This window comes from Buteo buteo, chromosome 12 (genome assembly GCF_964188355.1).
Source record: "Buteo buteo chromosome 12, bButBut1.hap1.1, whole genome shotgun sequence".
Taxonomy (NCBI): Eukaryota; Metazoa; Chordata; class Aves; order Accipitriformes; family Accipitridae; genus Buteo; species Buteo buteo.
In genome coordinates, this window is record NC_134182.1 from 25,803,519 (window position 1) to 25,826,751 (window position 23,233).

Consider the following 23,233-nt stretch of genomic DNA (forward strand, 5'->3'; position numbering starts at 1 on the left):
ACAATGTCCTTTATAATCTTTTAGATCTATACATTACTTAGTTGAACTCTTCTGATTAATTGTTATTCCTGTTTAATTTGATCAGGCTATGTCTTTTAAGTTTTTACTGGGTTTTGTTTTATAATAGCTTGGAGTTCTTTCTACTAGGTGGTCTGCTACATGGTGGGAAGTGTCAAGTTTTAGTGTAAAATGACATGTTTTTCAACTAAAATTGGCGAATGAATCTGCAGAACTGTAGATTTTTTGATGGTACTGGATTGTCTAGGAAGGAAGGAGAATAATAGGTGGCAGAACATGAATTGAGTTGATTACATTAGTTGGATTTCAGTATGGTTGTCTAGCCTAAGTAGAATAATAGGTAGAAAGATAATGCTGTTTACTGGGAGACTTGTTACAAAGGCTAATGTCCTGTTCTCTTTACTTTTACTCTTGTTGATAAAATTAGGAGAACCATTAGTCTATGTGGAAGGAATGTTTCTGGGCCTCTTCTATTGTTTCTTGACTATGAAATCTTGAACATATGGAATGTTTTAGCATTCTGAAACTGTAGAGCAGTGACTTTTTGTTGCTTAATTACAAGGATAAGTCCGTAATATATGCAATATGATTCCTTTTCTTTTGAACATATATTATGTTAAACATTTTTGTTTTAAAGGGCATACATCACAAAAAGAAACTATGGAAGTCAGCCTTGATATAACAGCTCTCAGCATTCTTCAGCAACCTGAAAAACTTCAGTGGGAAATTGTTGCAAATGTTCTGGAAGACACGGTTAAGGATCTAGAAGAACTTGGAGCAAATCCCTGTTTGGCCAACTGTAAGAGTGAAAAGATGAAGGAAAAACATCTAGAACAACACAACATTCCCTTTCCTTGTTTATTAGCTGGAGGTCTATTAACATACAAATCACCTGCTACCTCTCCTGTTAGCAGTAACTCTCAGAGGTCACTGGATGGCTTAAGTAGGACTCGAGGTGAGAGTGTCTCGGAACAGGGATCAACTGACAATGAATCCTGCACTAATTCAGAACTGAATTCCCCTCTGGTAAGGAGGACTTTACCTGTATTGCTGCTATACAGCATTAAGGAGTCTGATGAAAAAGCAGGAAAACTCTTTTCACAGATGAACAATATTATGAGTAAAAGCATACATGATGATGGTTTCACAGTTCCACAGATCATTGAAATGGAGCTGGACAGTCAGGAACAGTTGCTGTTACAGGATCCACCTGTGACTTACATTCAGCAGTTTGCAGATGCTGCAGCCAACCTAACTTCTCCAGACTCGGACAAGTGGAGCTCTATGGTTCCCAAGCCTGGGACTTTGGTTCAGTGCCTGCGTCTGCCAAAGTTTGCAGAGGAGGAGAACCTGTGTGTAGATTCAATCACTCCTTGTGCAGATGGAGTTCATTTGTTAGTAGGACTGCGGACTTGTCCTGTCGAATCTCTGAGTGCAATAAATCAAGTAGAGGCCTTGAATAATTTAAATAAATTAAACTCGGCACTATGTAATAGAAGGAAGGGGGAACTAGAATCAAGTCTTGCTGTAGTGAATGGCACGAGTATTGATGTAATCCAACATGAGTCACCAGCAGATGTACCAACTCCTTTAATAATTCAACCTGAACAGAGAAGTGTTAGTGGTGGATACCTAGTACTTTATAAGATGAATTATGCCACTAGAATAGTTACTCTAGAGGAGGAACCGGTAAAAATCCAGCATATCAAAGACCCCCAAGACACAATTACCTCAATGATTTTGCTCCCACCAGATATATTGGATAATCGAGAGGATGACTGTGAGGAGCCTGTAGAGGAAATACAATTAACTTCTAAAAATGGCAGCGGGAGAGAGAGAAGATCTGAGATCTCTACTCTTGGGCACCTGGTAATAACCACTCAGGGAGGATATGTAAAAATACTAGATCTTTCGAACTTTGAAATTCTGGCCAAAGTGGAGCCACCTAAAAAAGAGGGCACTGAGGAACCAGATATGTTTGTCTCTGTGATATACTGTTCGGGCACAGACAGATTATGTGCATGCACCAAAGGTAAGACTTTTCTTTAAATTTTTTTCTTAATGCTTTATTTGACTGTATTTGGATAATATTATAGAATGTTAGAATCTAAGTTTCAAAATAGTAATAGGCAAATTCCATTGAATTTATGTACAGTTTAATTCTGTTCTAGGGACCATGGACTCTAGTTAATTCCTCATCTTAAATGTAGATTTTAATCTCTAAAGAAATTTGTTCTTGTAGAGGCACAGATTTTCTTAAATCTAAAACAAATACAAGTAATTCTTGTATGTAATTATTTCTGTGCTAGAGATCCACATTTCAGAAAAATGTCTCCTGTCTGTAATTGGCCATATTCAAGAGGGTAGAGAAGATAATGCTTCTACACCTTATTCGAGTGGTCAGTTTTATCTTCTTTCAGATAGGGCTGCTGGTTCTGCTTCAGCCTTTTGCAATTGGGATTACGCTTTCTTGAGCATGAGAGCCAGACGATCCATGCAGGATTCTTAAATCTTTTTCAAAATGAACACAAGATATTTTGGGGGAAGGAGGCAGGTAGGAGGGGAGTGTAACTCAGGTCCAGGCAACTGCTACTTCACAGAAGTGCCTAGACCACCAGATACCTCCCCTCTTCCTTGTGTTACATTGGGGCAGTGGAAACAGCTCTGGCTGTCATCCAGTTGAGTTCCTCCATGCACCAGTGTCTCAGTTCTCCTGCACTTGAATGCAGCTCTGGTGGAAACGCTTAGCCTCTCAGAGGGGCTAAGCTGATGGGATGGTTCACACATTTCAGATGAACTTCCACCAATATCATGTTGAACTTTTATCTCTACTAGAAGAATTTAAATTGACACATTTGCTTCTTTCATGGTGGTGTCATGTTGATTACACAGTCCTCCTATAAGGGGTTATTAAACTCATGCCAGATTTACCTCTTTATTTCCAACAGATGAAGTCAAGCTTATTGTAAAAATCTCCTGTCTGTTAAGGGCCCTGTGCTTATCACTTACCCACCAAGAGTTTTAGCAGTGGAGATTTTAGATTTGCTTTTTTAGTATTGGTGAAAACTTCACATGTTAGCCAGTAGTATTTATGTTTGCAGATTCCCAATGGAAACATTCATAGTTACTAAATTGTTCCGTTTTGGTAACTGCTTTTGAAGAAATGTCTGTTAAACTGTTTTAGATTTATTTAATAATGCGTGGTTTTTCCTAGTTAAAATGGAGCTCTAACTGAAAGGTTAATTGCCTTTGAAAACTGTTAGTATATCATATCCATGTCATAATGTTTTTACCTATACTTTGCTGATCAAACTGCAATCTCATTTAAAAAACCCCAAACCTTGCTAAGGTTTTTTTCTACAGAATTGTACTACTATTCATTTCTTTCTTACATCAAATCTATTCTGTCTTGTGTTTTAAGATTAATGATAAAAGTTAAAGGGCTTATTGTTACTGTGCACGGTACTTTCCCATCCAGTGTTAGTGTGTATGGTAATTATATTCTTGTAGCACTTGGTATTATCTAAACCTGTTTTGGGACTTTGAGTGTAAGATACGCAGGTCTGCTGAGTTGGGAGCATTTATTCTGTGTGTGTAGGAGTATTTGTCTCTTCTGCCTAGATAACCACCACCTCCGTTACTGACTGGAGAATACTTCATCTTCCTCATAATAGACAAGCACATCATTCTGCTTTTCAGTAAATATCTCTGTGTTTTTTCTCTCCGAGAGTGTTATACTATCAATCTAGTAATTTACAAATAGCTTTGCTGTGACTTCTTTTGTTCTTGCTGCCTTTAAGGTGACTGGGGTTTTGTTTTTTTCTTCTGTAGTCCTATATGTGACAGGTATCCTTCTGCCCTCAAGTTTCCTCTTTTGAATATAGTACTTTGCTACCTCTTCGGGTTTTTTTATTCATTGATTATTCTTATCTTTGATTTACACCCACTGCACCTCTATTTGGAACTTGATTTTTCTGCTCTGCAACCAAATTAGAATGAACTTCAGAATTCATTATTTTAATTGTTTAAATGTCTTTAGAAGCTTTCAATTTTCATTCCTTTTTTAACATTTCAGTCACTTCACCTGGTATAATTTTTCTCACTTTTGAGAAATTAAGTGAAAAGCCATCACAACTATTTTGGCATCAATGTCCATTAGAAGTCTGGATTTCAGGGTCTGATACTAGATCTGTCTGAAGCCTTGCAGTCCTAATGTTTATGCCAAAATATGAAGCTTTGTAAAGAGTGACTTGATCTTAAATGTTTATAAATAACTGTACTGCATGAAATTCAGGAATACTAAAAGGAAAAGCAAATCAGAAAGATCAACTATTAATATACATTTTTTTATCCTATATCTTATTGTACATTTGAATAACTTGATGCAAGGAATAGGTTTTACATAATTTTTGTTGTGCTGAATCATAGTCATCCTTCAGTCTTTCTGCTGTAAGTGGATAAAATTGCTTGCTTATCTGCTAGGTGGCTGAAGATACTTTTTTTAATTATTATTTTTTCTTAAATGCAGTTTTCTTAGGCTTCTTCCCAAATCTATATATATGCTTCTCTATATTTACTGCCACGTATGGGATGGTGCCTGCATTCTGACAGCATTAGGAAGATATGTGTTGAAAGTAGAATAGCTATATTCACTGATGTATTCAACATTAATACTTCTAGCAAGTGGCTTTTAGTGCAAAGATGTAAGTGAAAATGTTAAGTAGAAGATTTGGAACCTACATGCACTGGAAATGCTTGGATGTTGTTGGAAAACTATTCAAGAATGTAAGCTGAGCAGTATATTCTTTCCTGTTCACTTGCTTGGATGGTGGGAGTCGGCAAAGAGGTACTTTAGTGTCTTAGTGTCTGAAAGTTTTGGATGCAGAAGAGCCTTTTTTTTTCCCTGCTGTTCCTGCTTGTTGACATATTATTTTCGTTGGTATATCATATAATTTTTCCCATAGTTGCCATTAAGTTATAACTGAAAAGAAACCTCTGTGTGAATGGGTGTTACAGGTTTTGAGGGGTTTTATGTAAAGGTGTTTTAGACCTGTAGTTGACATCATCCATCTTTGAGTTTGGAATAATTTTTCTTATCCTGCTTCAAAATGTTATCTCTTGGTGTCAGTTTAGGGTGCTTCTCTGTTTCTGCAAGGATTACCTAGAGCTGACCTCTGGGGGGAAGTGTGCAAGCATATTCTTGATTCCAGTTGTTATGCAAACATAGTGGACTTTAATCTCTGTATTCGGCTTTCTTCTCTTCCCCTTGGCCAAGATAGACTGTAGTTAATATCCCTCTTAGCAGTGCTTTGTGTGTTATCATATGGGGGTTTTAAATGTTTTGTCCTGTGTCATTAGTATAAAACAGCTTAAATTCTGCTTTTGTAGCATCCAAACCAAGTAAAATTCTTTATTATGAAACTATGCAGACAGATAGTGTTCTTGAATAGGGTTACAGCTGTAAGGTGGTCTTTTGATGATATTTGAAGCCTATTAGCTGGTGTTTAAGAGGATCAGACATAGTTTGGTTTGGATGCATAAATTTCCAGAGCTACAGTTGTCACCGCCTTCTTTATATCTCAGTTTTCATCTAATTATATTTCCTTTTTTTAAATTACAGTCCTAGCAAAAACCACTTAAGAAAATAGTCCACAGTATACATTTAACTTTTTTCTTTTCTTGGGTTTGGTTTGGATTGTTTCCTTACTTTAGCTGTTCAACTGTGTTTGCCATTCAGGCAATTTTGTTGAACTTTGCTTTAGAATATGGAATGAGGTGGAAAAATGAACATGTCTGAAGTGTTCCTTTTCTTATCTAACATAAAGGTGCAAATCTCTGCTTGTATTTTGTTTTCGCAGTTTTGAAAATTGTGCATACTTGTGTTTCTGGGAGTATTTTTTTAAAAGATCATTAAGAATTGTTTATTTTATGTCTTTCACTGCTACTGATGTTCTGCCTTGTCAAGTTACGAACTTCAGTGTTTGAAGCTCTCTGAAGAAGTACTATCAAATAGGAAAGTGAGGTGGCATTTCAAACAAATGCTACAAAAAGTGGAAATGTTCATTCTGTTGTGGTGAAGCAGGTACTTCCCAGCCAGACTGATTGAGTAGGTGTTAAAATCTGTATGATGTGTTTGAGTGCTTGAGTTCCTTCTAGTGAGTGAAGCATTCCTGGATTATGCTCACCTGAAATTCGCAATCTTATTCTTTCACAAATGTAGTTTTTGAATGTCTGTGTTGAGTGAAGATTTTACAGTAAATCATTTCCCTGTTGGGTCTTGTTGAAAATGCTAGTATTTGTCTCTGCATTACATCTAGCAAAAAATTTCTCAACAGAAAGTCAGTTTGATTTTTTTAAGAAGTGGTTCTTCAGTAGTTGCCTAAATTTAGTTATATTTTCATTTCAGTTATTATTTGGAAGTAGTTTGGGGAAAAGCAGGGGGAAAAAAGAAGTTTTTCTACTTGTTTTCATCATAAGAAAGAACTCCAGTAATTTTTTTGTTCTAGCAAGTCTCTTTTATGTCTATATTGCTTCAGAGCTGACAGACAAAAAGACCCAGCTCCAGTTGAAGCACCATAATCAGCTTCTCATGCATTATCAATTCCTAGATCACATTGGATCAGTTCTTTCAGATATGGTCTATTTCTGAATTAGTCAGAGTTGGAAGCTGTACAAGAAGACCATGAACACTGAATATAACCCATCATGTACATTTGTATCTTGCTGATTGTTTGAGGTGTCTGTTTTGTGATTATTCTTTTTTTTCATGTTCTTTTCTATACACATAATTCTCCTAAATTCTTGTCTGCAGTGTTACATTATAACAAGAGTTTTTCTAGTTGTCCTGGTTTAACCCCAGCGAGCAACTAAGCACCATGCAGCCACTCGCTCACTTCCCCCCCACCCAGCGGGATGGGGGAGAAAATCAGGAAAAGTAGTAAAACTTGTGGGTTGCGATAAGAACAGTTTAATAGAATAGAATAAGAAGAAACTAATAATGATAACACTACTAAAGTGACAGCAGTAATGATAAAAGGATTGGAATATACAAATGATGCACAGTGCAATTGCTCCCCACCTGCTGATTGACGCCCCGTTAATCCCCGACTGCTGATCCTTCCCTGCCCCCCACACTCCCCAGTTATAGTTATATACTAGATGTGACGTCCCATGGTATGGAATACCCTGTTGGCCAGTTTAGGTCAGCTGCCCTGGCTGTGTCCCATCCCAGCTTCTTGTGCCCCTCCAGCTTTCTCGCTGGCTGGGCATGAGAAGCTGAAAAATGCTTGACTTTAGACTAAACACTACTTAGCAACAACTGAGAACACCAGTGTGTTATCAACATTCTTCTCATACTGAACTCAAAACGTAGCACCATACCAGCTACTAGGAAGACAGTTAACTCTGTCCCAGCTGAAACCAGGACGCTAGTCACTCCCCTTTGTTGGAGAGAGTGTTTTTTCAGACTGGAGTTTGGTATGTCAGAAGTGAGTTGTCTGTGCTAATATTTCTTGTTGCAAGCCTGGCAGAAGTGGATGGCCCCAAATCTTGTACCTTTCAGTTTTAACATTTTTTGGTTGAGTTGTATGTAGTGTTTTAATTACTCTCTGTAGCTTTTTTTCTGGTTTTGTTTGGATATCTTACTTGTCTCTACCATGTCATTAGGCTTTGTCAGCTTTGCGTGCTGGTGCACTTGAAGTTCAGGAATCAATTTAGTGTTTTCAATTTTCTGCCTTCATAGGCAATGGGGTCTAATGGGACGGGGGAGAGGTCAAGTTTTTTCCACATCAGAATTAGTGTTGATAGTGATGCTAAGAGATCATCTTCAAGTCAGGATCAATTTCACTTACCCATTCAGAAGTAGAGTACTGATCAGCCTGTTTTCAAAGGTCTTCAACATGGAGATTTAACAGCCTACTCACGGAATTTCTTCTACTGCTTGCTTGATGATGATTTTTATTTTTTTTTTTTCTTCCCCTAGTGTTTAGCTGGTATCATCTTTGCTGATTGGAGTCATTACTATATTTTATGAACATGGCAAAGAGATTGCCTCAAAAAAGGAGGGGAAGACAGAGTTTTTTTGGGTACTCTCCTCCTCCAACCATTTATTTTCTTAAGCTGAATATCTCCGATCCTTCTAAACTTTCCTCAGGGGCATTGAAAGAGAACAGCCCCTTACTCTCTCCTCCCAAAAGACCTGCTCAACTCAGTCCACATGTTTCTTGGCGAGATACCCAAAATCAGGCACAGTAATCCTACAGATGTCTTTGAATGGAAGAGAAGAATTCCTTAGCAGCTCTGCAGTCTGTACATACCATGTGTGCGTATACACAGTGGGATGTTTGCACTTTTGAGCAGGAAATTGAATCAGGTTTATCTTCTGACTCACGAGAGCCTCTTTCACAGAACTGCTGGCTAGCTGATTTTTCTTCATCCCGTAATAGTGTATTTAATTATTTCTTGCTAGGCATAGTAACTTTTGCTTGTCCCTATTCAATTGCATTCTATTTTTTCATAAGCTGGCATGTAATTTTACAGCTGAAATCTCCAAGAATAGCATAAATGCTGTTGGAGTGAGGTTTTGGGGAAGCTTTCTTGAGGACATTTTTCAAGTGTTCTGAACTAGTATGTTTAGAGCTACCCTTTCTCTACAGGCCAGTGGTAAGATGAGGAGGACTATAAGTTGTCTACTGGGTAGTTTCCTGTGGTATGGCTTTGTTTTCTTAATTCCTTTAACTATTCAGGTATTGTTCAACTATGCTCTTGTGTTGTTATTTGCTATTGACAATTGTGTCACTCTTCCAGACTCCTGCCAGAGTGCAGGATATGTTCAGGATACTGAACATGTCAGCAGATTGGCTTTGACTGTAGTGGCCTGGTCTCTGACATGTTCTCTAAATTGTGCCAATGCTGCTTTCCTAGAACTGTTAATTGTTTTGGCAGAAGGAAGGTTCGGATTTATTTGAATGGATTTATGATTCTTATGTTCTGTTGTATATAACCCACCAGGTTCTCATGTCCAAGCAAATTACGGATTTTAAATACAATTCAGAATTAAATTAACAATGTTTTGAACGTGTTACCTGTTATTTTCAGGAAGTATATTGATGCTGGTTTCCAATTTATCCTCCTTTGTGATCACTAAGTCAGTGTCAGCTTTCATATTTTCTTGGTAGTGCAACAGAAGCATTTATTGCCTCTGTCAAAGTGATGCAAGCAGAGAAGTTTTCCGATAAACTATTACTTACAATGTTTGCTACCTGGCTGGCATTAGAAAGCACCAGATGAGTCACTGTTTCAACATAGTAGTGTGTACCATAAGCAAAAAAAAAAAAGGGGGGGGGGGGCAGCATTGACTTTCGCACAGATTTTTTTTTTTATGGCACTTTACTATAGTAACTATGGTGTCTTTGAAATTAATAATTAAGCGTGCATCATCAGAAGGTTGTCTTTGGATGTTCTAGGAGAACAAATGCCTCCTTTGTGATACGGAAGCAAAGCCACCTGCAGGGTTTTGGAAAGCATGCATAAGCACTACAGATTTTCTAGGCTAATAGTGTATAACTGAAGTTCACGATAAACTTCTTCCCAGAAGCTTTTTTAAAAACAAATATGAGGATGTGAGATATCTCAAGTTTAGCACGAAATTCTTGGAAAAGTGCTGGAGTTTTCAGGAATGCAGGGATTGTGACTCTCTTCCTCTTGTAATATAAATAAAATGGTAAGGACAATTTTTGCTGCTGTTGATTAGTGACAGAAACTTGGAAACTTGGTTTGAGAACCAAGGTTTTGTTTCTTTAAGACCAAACCCTACTCAACCATCTACAGAATAAGTGAGACCTTGGCATATCTTTCCTTTAGAAAAACCCACAGTTTTCTGAAGTTCTTAAGTATTTCTCCTGCTGTGAGCCATAAAACTGGCAGATGGTGTAAGTCAGTATGTTGAACTTCCATTGCGTGAGGGTGTACTTTATTTCCAGGACAGATTATCTGGTTTTGATCGCTGAGATCATTCTGATCATTGATCTTTGAGCAGTAAACAGAAGGGGAAACAAACTGATGTTTGGCTTATTACCAAATGAAGCTGTCAAGGTCTGTCTTTTAATGTGTCCCTAATTCTTTTTGAGGAAAATTGTTCATTTGTGAGCTGTTTAATTTCAAGGACATTCATTATAAGTGTTACTTGTAGAATTATTTTTTTTCCTCTCCACTCTTGGGATCTACTTGGGATATACTGTTCTGCACCAGGGTGGGGTAGGTTGGGGCTGAGAGAGGGGCAGTACAGGCTTCTTACTGGATCTCAGTGGGAAAGGTCCCACCAGCAAATGGCTTAATGAAGTAGCTGTTTCAATAAGATAGTATAAAAAGAGAAATATAGACAGTGAGAAAATCTCACGTCCCTTCAGATGCTGGGAGTCCTGCTTTCATGCAGCATCACCCAGACCCTGGGTGGATTTTCCCATGGCACACTGCACAGATCCTGTCCATGGAGAGGTTCTTCCTTTTTGGTCATTTGAGCTATTATTTTCCTCTTTTTATTCTGTCTTGCTGAAACAGCTTTTTTTATTAAGCCATTTGTTGTGCCTTTCTTATTGAGATCCAGAAAAACACCTGTACCAGCTCTCTCTGTGCCTCTCACACGCTTGCTCTCTGCCTCGCTGCGCCTCTCTATCACTCTGTTTCGCTCCCCTTACAGTTCAGAACATGTACCTGCTGATTATGCTTTTATCTTGGGTTTTTATTACGTATATTATCTCAGGTTGGTTTGTTTCAGATTACCTTGATAATTTGCATAACAGTGTTTGTCATAACATTAGTCAGATACTGAAGGACAGTCTGTAATCAATTTTCAGAAGAACTAAGGAAGGCCTACCCTAGGATTTTCCTCTCTATTTAAATCCTACTGTTTACTGTTTTTGTAAGCTCTGAAACTGTTAACAGCCTTTCCCCTCTCCCCAGCCTTATGTAAAATTGAGCATTCCCTCTCAGTGACTTCCCTCTAAATGATGCGAATGATGGGCAACTTCCTTGAATGATCTCAAGCTTCCATCAAAACGTGTCCGTTGAAAATTTTGGACTTGCTCTTTTGACTGTTGACCTAATCAGTGCTGTAATTCCTGGTTTGATGAAATACTGTGAAGAGCCCCTTAGTTAGGAGAGTTCGGTGAGGAAGTGATTCTTCAATTCTCAAATATTGAACTTTAAAAGGGAATTTATGCAGCCTGTACAAATGAGGTAGTGTAGGCCTTCAGCTGACATGATGGAATTTTTTCTGTTTAAAAACATAATTTGGATTATGGAAAGCATCATAATGATTATGAATTTGGGTTTCTATTAAGTTTTCCTTAGTTAATTACCTTTTAACCCCCCTCCCCCTAATATTTTTTATTTTCCTTTGATGCCATTCACAACTCTAGTCAGTTTTCTCGTAGTTCTGTTTTGCACTTACTCTGAGAAACTTTGTAGTAGTAAAGCAAAATGAGTATTCCTGTGTAATCTTACTGGTTTCAGGTCTTGCATAATTACTGTCATAATTGTGTAGCACTTTAATTGCAAGCCTGTCTTGTGAGTTGAGTTTAGCTGTATGCCTGTCTAAACTTTCTTCTTTTGTTGTCTGTGATGATTTTAGGTGGAGAACTTCATTTCCTTCAGATTGGAGGGACCTGCGATGACATAGATGAAGCTGATATACTTGTAGATGGATCCCTTTCCAAAAGTGTAGAACAGTCATCAGAAGGCACCAAGCCCTTATCTAACCCTTCTAGTCCAGGCATTACAGGTAAATTGCATGTGTTTAAATGTATCACAAGTAAAAATGCTTTTGTAATTTTTGGAAGTTGCATATTAAGATGATTTTAAGTTATTTAATAGCATACTACTTTATAATTTTTTGCTGCCCGAAGCTGGAGTTATGTAGTTGCTATATGTCTATCACTGGTTATGTACAAGCATAACACTTGAGCAGTTCCTGATTTAAAAAAAAAAATGCTTTTGTATAACTGTTTGTTTTTCTGATCTCTGCATTTTGTTTAAGTGTGGCAGACAGGGAAAAACAGGTAATTGTGCAGGCACTGAGCTTCCCTCCATAGTTTAAATAGGCTTGAGCACTTTATTTGGAATTAAAATCGTATGTTATGTAAAATTACCTTAAAGTTTCATGCAGAAGCTGTACAGCTCTACTTAATAAAACTGTACAAAACATGTATTCAACAGGTATTGTTGCACACAGTGAAATTGGTGCTTTTTATACTTCAAGCAGTGCAGCTGCTGTTGATAAATCAAGCTTTTGATGTGAACTCTTGGATTTATTTTTTTTTTTTAGCAGTTTGTCTGGATTGAGCTATGCTCAAATACTGCTGTCATTTACCTACTAGTTTCCTTCCTGGAAAGGTTGTCTGCCCTTGGACAGCAAGAAATAATTTTCTGATTGTCCAAATTCTATTTTTACCCTAAACATCATATTTAGGTCTTGTCTTTACTGTAGTTCTCATATACCAGTCCTGCCACCAGTCTGCTGCCTTTTGTAGTATCCTGGCCCACTTATGTAAAATAAGGAGTTGAGTGAGAGGGTTGTTCCTTTTGTAGTCAGGAAGAAGGGGAAAAATGTGAGGGGGCTCCTCCTGCGTGTAAGGGAGAACAGTGAGTATGCAGGTTATGGGAGCTCCTTTGTGGGCCTCTCAATCTTTTCTCAGCCATCATTAAAGATGCTTTAGTGTAGATAACTTGCTAATAAAACTTAACAACAAATCTAATTTTGCTGGTTAAGCCTGAGGAAGATTTGAGTCATGCCGAGGTTTTAAAAGTGCATATATATATATATACACACATATATATATATATATATACACACACACATATATATATAAATGTGTGTATAGTCTTGCTTTGGGTTTTAAAGTTTATGAGAGAGCTGTAAAACTATCATGACTTTCATTTTGTTTTAACCTGCAATTGTTGAAGATAGAGACACAAAGCATAATTATTTTAGTTGGGTTGGTGTTTGGAGGTTTTGGTCATGTCTGTTGTGACAGAGAGAGGGATATACTGGGAATAAATGACCTAGAATATAAAATACAAGAATAAATAATATAAAGCATGAAGATAAAGCAATGATACAATGGAAATCATTCATGTAACTATGGCTATTTCAGAGAAGTGATGTTAATTTTGTGTGTGCATGTGTGTGGTGGGGGGTGTCTTTGCCTGCAGCTGCGGAGGACAAAAAAAGCTGGGAGAGGACTGAGTGGCAGTACAGGGACCGCTTTGGGTTATGGCATCTTTGTTGTTGACAGGCTACTTGCTGTCTTTCTTCCCAAACCCCTGTTTGCTGTCAGCCTTATAACACTTTAAGTTGTGTTGTGCTGTGTGTGTGTGACCCCTGATTTTACTTCACAAGAAGCGATCAAGAGGGAAGGAAAAGATGCTGTTTGTCATAAGATTATCTGTAAGCAGCAGTACAGAGCAATAAAGAAAATACGAATATCCAGGACATAGATCTGCTTCAATAGATGCGTTCCCTGTACAGTAGCTTAGCAGCAGTGACTTCCAATCAAATGGTAACTTTGACTAACCTAATGAGTCAGATTGATCATTACTGTTTAAATTCTGACAGTACTTTAATGGGAAAATTTTTCTTGTTTTTTTTCTTGTTCTCCCCATGCAGCCTTCAGTATAGGCTTGAATATAGCTTATTGGAATAAGAAAGGGATTTACTTACGTATAGACTTCAAAGTAGCTGTATCTTTAGATTGTCCACAAGTGGCAGGTCGTCCTTTAAGTAGTCATATAATTCAGAGAGTGTAGTATTGCTTGATCTTGGTCTGTAATGGTTTCAAAGAGTTGTTGGATACACAGTAATGATCAGATAAATTGACTACTGTTCTGCTGTGGCATCAAACTGAGCCACTAAAAGCTGTGAGGGAAGCTTAATAGTCACAGGAAGCCAGTGCTGAAATGAGGGGGCTGGGGCGAAGAGTTGAAACCAAATGGTAGTTGCAGAGCTCTTAGTCTGAACTATCTGGGTTAAGGATACTGAAGTCAAGAATACTGGATTCTTAGCATATAATGTGTGAATGATTGCTAGGACTGTGTAAACATTTTCTAAGTAATGAAGCTGTTAGCATGTGTATGGATCATGATCAGATATTGCCCCCAACGTTTATAACATCAGCATTGCTTCTCTTTTAATCAAAGTACTAAACAGGAGAAAAAAACGTTTTCTTCTCCTTTTGTCTTAGCATGTTTTTCAGACAGAGACATAACTCAACAGAAAGCTTTCTGTTTGGGGAAATGAACTCCTAGGTGGATCTGACTGAGCATGAAATCTTGATCTATATATCTTGTTCACAGCTGATGGCAGGCAGTGGCAGGGTGTTTTTATGAAATCACTTTGGTGTTTCTGAAACTGCAGCTAAATGATGCTGTAGTCAGCATAGAAACCACAGCAACAAGCACAAGCTTTTGTCCATATATTGTTCATATGTGTTGTGGGTTTTGTTCGTGTGTTTATTTTTCTCTGTTGTTGGCATTCTGGAATGTATTTCTCAAATTTTATTTTCTAGCTTGCATTTACTACTTGGATACATTTTAAATTATATTGTTTTAGAAGGAAATATGTTAACTTTACTGAGTTGTAAATCCTACATTAGGTTAAAATTGTTATTTCCTTTTAAGGAGTGGAGGGGTTTTTGTGGTAAAGTGATCTAAAATAATTTTTTCAGAAGTAAATTGAAAAAGAATACTAGTTTTCCTGACCAGTTTAAAACCTTTTTTTCTATTAAGAGTTTGCTATTAGAACTTCAGCTTGTTGTAACTCACTATATCAGTATAACAAAAATCATGTAATTTTGCAAAAGAAGCCAAGTATACTTGACAGCACTGGAAAGCCAAGTCCTTCATTTTTCAATTTCAGGGGTTGATACCACATTACATCTGGTTACTCTGAATGCTCTGAATTTGTAATTGTTTTTGTTGAAGGGGGAGGGAGAATGAAGCAGAAAAAATCCAGTCTACTCAAAGAGAGTTGTTGCACAGTTTGAGCTATGATCTCACTTCTCTTTGCAGTGTCATCTAGCTAATGAGGTTCACATTTGTCAGTAAAAAAAATGAAGGTGTTTATTATTGAAATAAAATTTCTAAAGCATTTCTGATTTCTAATCTCTCCAGCATTTTCCTGCCTCCTAGGGTGAAAAGTAGAAAACTCTGGTGGTTGCAATTAGAGTGACTTTTTTGCCTGACTCTGGGTATCTCATCTTGAGCTTCTCCACTTGTCGGGAAGAATTGCATGTGCCTTTCTACTTTCAAGCTGAAGGATGAAATCTTGTTGTTATTCCGTTTTCAGCCAGGCTTGCTTTGCAAGATAGTCTCTAGGTTCAGACTTTGCTGGTTGGGGTAGTATTTGTGTTGGTGGGGTTTGGGGATTTTTTTTTTGTCTCCTGGGGTGGTGACAGTAGTTGTTGGGTAGCAAACTTTCTCCTTTTGAAAACCATCAATAAATAAATTACAAGTAAAAGATTTTCTCAAAAATGCATTTTTAAGAGAACATGCTTGAAATAGAAGAAAATTGACATTGTGCATATCTTATTTTCCCTCAGTTTTTCAAATTAATTTTTTTTTGTCTGAGGAAACCTGACTATTTTTAGAGTTCTTTTGTAATGTTTCTTTAGGTGTTTGTCTCCCTGGGATATTTTAATTTTCAGTACTACTTCAATTAATATCCTTGTTTCCTCAGAACAAGACTTCAGTATGAAGGCAAGACAAAATACTTGTCTAGGCCCAGTGTCTTTTAAGTGCATTACGTAAAGCATGTTTATTTTTCACTTACTCCTCTTTTAAGCTAAGTTGGGAGCCTTCCAAAACATCCTAGTAATCCACCATAAAACAAGTCTATATTGATAAGCAAGTGCCAAAGTAATGTTTTAAACAGTGATTAAAATGTTAAAATTGCATAGTAATTCCATATGTCTGTTTTCATGAAATATAAAACTTTCATGTTTTTTTTTAATCTGAGTCAACAGTGGTATTAAAAAAAAGTTTTTATCAGCTTTACATCATCAAAGTATAGCTGGCTAGTTACTTTTCCCCAGTGCTTCTGGTTGAATCCCAGACAGCATGCTCAGAGTGCTCAGTACTTAGAAAATTGATTCCAAATGAGCTGCCTTCAAAGGATTCTGTCTTCAAGGCTAGCGTGGGTTGTTTGCTTGTGTTTGTTTTTTATTTTTGTTTATGTTATTTTTTTGTTTGTTTGAGGGTTTTTTTGTTTGCTTTTTTTGGGGGGGGAGTGTTAGAAACTTCATATAACATGTAGTTAATTTTACCTATAGCAATTTGGATATATTTCAAACTGTTTATAGGGTGTTCTGGAAAAAATATCTGTGTAGTAATTAATGTATGTTCTGTAATTATTCAGGAGTTGATCTTTTGGTGGACCAGCCATTTTCCCTTGAAACACTGACATCCCTTGTGGAACTGACCCGTTTTGAGACCTTGACGCCACGGTTTTCAGCCACTGTCCCTCCCTGTTGGGTAGAAGTCCAGCAAGAGCAGCAGCAAAGGCGTCATCCTCAGCATTTGCACCAGCAGCACCATGGGGATGCAGCTCAGCATACTCGAACTTGGAAGCTACAGACAGACAGGTAGGTAGGGTAAAGGTGCAGAAAGAATCATGTGTGTGTTGCTTAACTAGTTCGTATAGCTGGTGTAATCACAAATTGCATGTAATTTAATTGTTTTTAAGTAGTGTGCCAGTTTAAGAACGTGTACTTTCAAAGATTATAATACCTATTTGGTAGTTTGCGTTATAGGTCTTTGTGAGACTGCCAGTGTTGGTTTAGTACACCTTGAAACAAATTGAAAAATCAAGTTTTGAATTTGTGTATTTTTGTTGGCCAAATGTTGCCATTTCATTATATAATTAGACAAGCATATTTACCAGAATTGCAGATATTCTTGATTGTTTCTATAAGTCTCATTCACCCTTCATATGCATACACACATTCATGGTACATTTTTAAATTGGAAAATGCAAGCTGTTGGTGCCAGTATGACTAATTAGTTGTCCTAAATGGAATCATATTATTTTAAAACGTGAAGATAGAACCTGGATTTATGTCTGTTCATGTCAAGTTAAATCTTTATATGTGAGACATTTACTTAAGCCAGTATAGAGCCCTAGCTGTGCTAAAATTTAGGCAATATTTTCATTGAAATGAAATGCACCGACATGGTATGTATAGTACTTATTAGTTTTGTTACATGTGGCATGAGAACTTGGAATTCCTCTGGGATCCTAAAGGCTAGAATAGCAGTGTTGCAATCTCCTTGAAGAGTGGCTTAAAACCCACCTACAGTAGCTTTGCATAGTTTTTTCTCAAAAATGCTTGGAGAAATAGAATACAGATATAAGTTGTTGTGTGTTTTATTAAGGGACATGTGTAATAACGCATTACAGGTTCTTTTGTGTCAGGCTGTCACACATCTGTCCTGCTGATGTATAAGATTCGGACAGCAATGTAGAATCTAAATGCCCATCCAGTGGAAACAATGAAATAGCTGAAGGATGCTAGGGGAACTAGAGATCATATGTGGGGAGAAAAAAGCTTGTCATATAAATAAGTGAAAGCTAGCATGTGATAATGAAGTATTCCAGGTAGGAAAACAGGTCTGGAAGGTAATAGTTGCAGGCATTTCTGGGGCTGACACCTAACGTGAGCAGAACTTGCTTTAATTAAATGTTCATAAGCTATGGATAAAAACTTGCAGTGTGTTACAGGCTTGAAAACCTTTATTTATCTTGTGGTTTTGCTTTGTGTAAGTAAAATATTCTGTATGTAACAAGTAGAAAGGAGGTGATTTCAAAATAACTTCCAGTTAAAACTATTTATTATCCAGTGTGTTCAGCAACAGTTGAAGAGTAAAAAGCTACCAATATGAAGATATAAGGAAGCAAACAGTGAAGGTAATAGCTGTTAATTGGAAGGTGATAGGTGGAACATTAGCTTATGAATATTGTTTCTGTCGTGGTTTAACCCCAGCCAGCAACTAAGCACCACGCAGCCGCTCACTCACTCCCCCCCACCCAGTGGGATGGGGGAGAAAATCAGGAAAAGAAGTAAAACTCCTGGGTTGAGATAAGAATGGTTTAATAGAACAGAAAAGAAGAAACTAATAATGATAATGATAACACTAATAAAATGACAGCAGTAGTAATAAAAGGATTGAAATGTACAAATGATGCGCAAGGCAATTGCTCACCACCCGCCGACCAACACCCAGCCAGTCCCCGAGCGGTGAAATCCCTGCCCCCCCCCCCCCCCCCTTCCCAGTTCCTAAACTAGATGGGACGTCACATCGTATGGAATACCCTGTTGGCCAGTTTGGGTCAGGTGCCCTGGCTGGGCATGAGAAGCTGAAAAATCCTTGACTATAGTCTAAACACTACTGAGCAACAACTAAAAACATCAGTGTTATCAGCATTCTTCACATACTGAACTCAAAACATAGCACTGTACCAGCTACTAGGAAGACAGTTAACTCTATCCCAGCTGAAACCAGGACAGTTTCATTAGAGGAAAAGAATTATGCCTGCTGCAAAGTAAAACAGGAATTTAAAGAGGTAAAGTTAAAAGTTTTGGTTTAGTGCTAGAAATCTTTGACAGCTGCTAAATGATTCATGATGAAAATGATTATATTACAGGCCCTTTGTTCATAGGGAACAATATACAATCTTAAGATTGAGAGCAACATTAGCTCTTAATTGAAAGTTATCTGGGAAGAAACTTTGATTTCCGGATTATTTTGTTGGTCCCTAATATGAGGTTCCTTTTATCTCCTTTCTGAGTGTCTCATACTGATTCCTATAAAGAGGTGGGATTACAGGTTTAGATGGATGAGTAATGCAATTTGGTAAGGTAATTCTTTTGTTTCTCAAATAGATAGAAGGAGATAATCCTGTAAATGTATTTTAGGGAATGGCATTATATTACATTCCTGCTCTTTCAGTTCTACTTTGTTATTTTAAAAAAGGCTGTGTAACAAAGAAAACAGAAAAAGCAGACTCTAGTTTACCTGATGAATTATCTACATATCAGTATTTCCCCTTCAGTGGTAATTTAACTGAAATGTTAAATTGGGTTAATCCTTTTAAAAAAAGTATATGAATTCCTGATGTGCTTTGATAAAGCAGTGACATTTGAATTTCCTGGTTTTTTCTCAAATTTATATAGGAAATATTTTAGGTATTGGTCTTATGCAGACATATTTGAAAATATGTTAAATAAGGAAGAGCTACATACTGATGTGCTTTCCAGTGTTTAAACTCTGGAAATAGGTCTGCAGCTCAAAGTTCAGTTGTAGTGGAAGATCAAACATTGATGAGATGTTCTAGAAAAGGAGTGAAGTAGTATGTTGGAAAAATATTTCGTAGTTGTGAGAATGACAATATATTTGCATTTAGAACAGTCTTGATTGTGTATTCTTCTTTAAAAAGATGCTATAGATTTAGAAGGGTTTCAAAGGTGAGAAAAGTTCCTAAAGGAACTTGCATTAGATTATCAGAGAGGAGTGATATTTAGGATGTGTATGCCAAAATACTGAGAAAATAATAAGGAAGTAAATTAATTTTTTTGCTTCTTTAAAACTTTATACATGAGTAAAGAGGATGCATTTAAACAGATCTATGAGAAATTAAAAAAATTTAAAGTGGAGTTTTTCAGTCATCACAGAATTAGATTGTGAAGTTCATTGCCACAGGTATAAGATGATCTCTTCACTGTTGGATTAATGTGAGACCTTCATGGAGGGTCATTATTCCATACATGCCTATGGAGAGATACTTAAAACTTTCTTTGGGGCATCGCTGAATTCTGTCAAAAATAGATTTCTCGGGTAGACAAGTAGCAGACTGCCGTACTGAATTATGACTGTGTCATATGCAACATATGGACTACAAAAGACTACTGCAGACTGGTTTATTATTAATTTCTGGTTTTGTACCAGATCTTTAACTAAAACTGGGTGAGCAGAATATTACTTAGTCTTTCAGAAGGTTTGCTCCTTTGAATGTCTCATTCGGTCCATGCATTGCATGACACCTGTAGGAATACTCAGACATAAAAACCCACCTCCAAACCTCTCCCTGTTTTGCACTGGCCTACATATTCTCCAACCCAGAGGAAAGGAATGAGTAATTTGAAGTTTTTAGTGTTACATTTGCTAACAGAGGGGTTTTTCCCCTGGAGTTGTAGGATAAATTTTCATTATATTTTATTTACAAGAGATATTTGTACAGTTAGCTGAAATTTTTTTCACTGTGCCTTCTTAAATCATAACCACAAGCTCTCTTCTGTCCATCTTTCGCTTCTGACCACCTTTCCTCCCAAAATCACAGCTTTTCTATGTTGCTTGTTCTTGAAAGCTGGTGTGCCATTTCATGTGTACCTGGAATCTGTTATAATTGTATTATACTTGCCTGAGAGAGATATGGCCGTCACAGATATTACTGTAAAAAATGCAAATAATTAAATATATTTGTACCAATCCTTAATCTATTTTAAAAATAGTTTTCTGCACAGTAGTTGATGTGTAGCATATTTGATTTAAAATACCTTTTTGTAATTTAGATGTTAGAAAAACATCTAACCAATTTTTATAGCAGCATACTCAGTTTCTTAATGTTCTCAGTTATACAATTAAATAATCACAGGCTATCAAAGTTACTACATTTTAAAAAATAATTTACTGATAAATTGAGAAGATCTGGAAGTGCAGTTATTTTAAAAAGGTATACAAATGTGACAATTGACCCACGATTAGTTTTATTAGAATTGCTTTTTGGTTTGAACTATTTTTTGCAAACCTTAGTGTATCAAATTATGGAACTGGTCATTGAGAGATACTTATTACGTCAAGTTTACGCTTTTCAGTGTGAACCAAAGTTGGCTTCAAAAGGAAAATATGACTCATTAAAAGAAAGCTGCACCCATTTTGCACAGCGCAGGCTTCTGAGTGTGCATCTGGTAAGCAGCACTTCTCATACTGTATAAATTATCAAATATATTTAAAAAAATAATTTGAGACTAGTACTTTGAGTCTCCTGCATGTGGCTGTTGTACCACTGGGAAGTGACAGTGTTTAACCCTTACCAATGGAGAAAGGCAACTTAAGAGACTGCAAGGTAGTTACTATCATGCTTTCATATACTTCACTGATCCTTTTTTAGTGATTTCCCCCCCCTTTCCTTTTTTCCTAGAAATGAGTAACTGGTATTTGTAGTATTATTGAAACAGTACTGTAATGAAGGTAATAGGGAATCTTTCCACAACTACTATTATCTGAACATCGATTTTCCCTCTCATACCATTTGGCTTTTAATGTGTTTTTCACAAAATGAATGTTGTTAACTGCAACTTGAAAGACTTTTACTTCAGAAATTCATGTAGATGTCAACTAATGCAAAATAAGGTTTTCTTCTTGTTAAAGAAAGTGTGTGTAGATGGAGAATGCACTGGATAATGCTGCCTGCTTGATCTGAGTTTTCTCTGAACACTGAATCGTTGTTGTCTTTTTTTTCCTGACAGCAACAGCTGGGATGAGCATGTCTTTGAACTGGTTCTACCAAAAGCCTGTATGGTTGGACATGTGGACTTCAAATTTGTTTTGAATTCAAACATCACAAATATTCCCCAGATTCAAGTGACTTTACTGAAAAATAAAGCTCCAGGCTTAGGGAAAGTAAATGGTAAGAAAGAACTTAAGGTATCTTTCAGAATATTATTTCTTTTCTCAAACTCATTATTCTCTGTGATATATATTAGAAGAAGTGCTTGAAAATGTGTAAATATTTAGGTTTTACTTTTTTCTATTTTACTCTATTTCTCAGCATCGTGGTCTGTTTTCAATTACCATGTTTGAATGTAAATTGGGGAAACAAACTGGGTAAACAGTTTCAAAATCCTGAATTTTATACAAATAAAAGTGCATAGTTCAAAAAGGTTGAACTGAATTATTATTCTGTACTGCTTGAATCCTACAGTCATTAAAAAAAAATATGCTGTCAATTGTAAGTCATCCTAGAGATTGACTGGTGAAACAAATGGGGCTCTTTAAGTTTGTGATATATTTTAAAAAAATTATAATAAATTATTCCAAGTCACAGAAGGAAATTATTTGCCAGTGCCTCTGGGATGCATAAGAGAAAATAGCAAGGCTTTTTTTCATGGCAGTAGATAAAACCTGGCTTCCTTGGGAATTCTCTCATCATCTACCTCATTAACTAAACTATGTGAAAGCTGCAGTATGATTTCATCTTTTGTTCCTTGCAGCTTTGACAGGGTAGACCAAAGTTATGAATGCTTTTGCCTTGGGAAGACTCCTAGCTGGACTCTGCATCTTACTAGCTCTCGGGGAACCTGTGAGGGGGTAGCATAAATTGAAAAGTCACTTCTTTGATGTGGAATAGTTTGTGCCTCCATTGGGATTTTCCTGTGGTGACAGTGTTCATTGCATGTCCTGCTGCCCTGTCTGCTAGGGATGGAAGGTATTGCATGTGGCACTTCCTTTTATTGAGGTATTAATTGGTTATCTTTATCTGGCAACCTCTTTTTGAAAAGCTTCTAGGAACTCGGTATTTCAGAGAAATCTTGCTGTCGGATATTATTAAATTGGCTGCTGGATATAAAATGTGTTGGGGAGAATAGCAAGCATGATTATAAAAGCAAGCTTTTTTTTTTGTCTTTTTCTGTTTTTTTTTAAATGTTAAGTAAGAACACCCCAGTTAAATAAGGGTAATAGAGCTGTAAATTTTAAAAAGGAATGCAGGCATCCAAAGATCATTGACATGCTTTCATGCAACTTCTCACTCTGTAGCATCCCCCAGTGTTTAACAAGAAAAAAGTGTGCTGGAGATGCTCTTTAAAGAAATCCTATAAACTGGTAGTTATCCAAGAATAAAATATTCTAGCATACTAATATTCTTGGAGAAAAGCGTATTCTTTTAGGACACAAGATGGTTTAAGAGTTTTAACAGAAGTGCTAGTTGTGACTGCAGGACAGCAGTCAACAGGTGTTCTTGCAGGTTCTTCCTTTGTTTAATGCTTGAAGTAAAACCTTAATTTTAACATGTAGCAGAATTTTGTTTTATCAAAGCAAAAAATAAGACCGATAGTGCGTGTTGCTTTTCTGAATGGAACCTGCTTTGTTTTCAGCATGAATTTTAGAA

The 23,233-nt window shown here is 36.8% G+C and overlaps 1 protein-coding gene across 10 annotated transcripts in view; it reads left to right on the plus strand.

Annotated features, from left to right (window-relative positions):
• The window catches only part of BIRC6 (baculoviral IAP repeat containing 6), a 186,114-nt gene that overhangs the window by 27,613 nt on the left and 135,268 nt on the right, over positions 1-23,233 (plus strand). For all 10 annotated transcript variants that reach the window (XR_012652512.1, XM_075043122.1, XM_075043120.1 and 7 more), the window contains exons 10-13: positions 656-2,050; positions 11,648-11,797; positions 16,427-16,652; positions 21,594-21,754. Coding sequence is in view for 9 of the 10 variants with exons in the window: in XM_075043122.1 (XP_074899223.1) it covers positions 656-2,050; positions 11,648-11,797; positions 16,427-16,652; positions 21,594-21,754 (1,932 nt within the window). In the remaining variant the exon portion in view is untranslated. The remainder of the gene's footprint in view (positions 1-655; positions 2,051-11,647; positions 11,798-16,426; positions 16,653-21,593; positions 21,755-23,233) is intronic.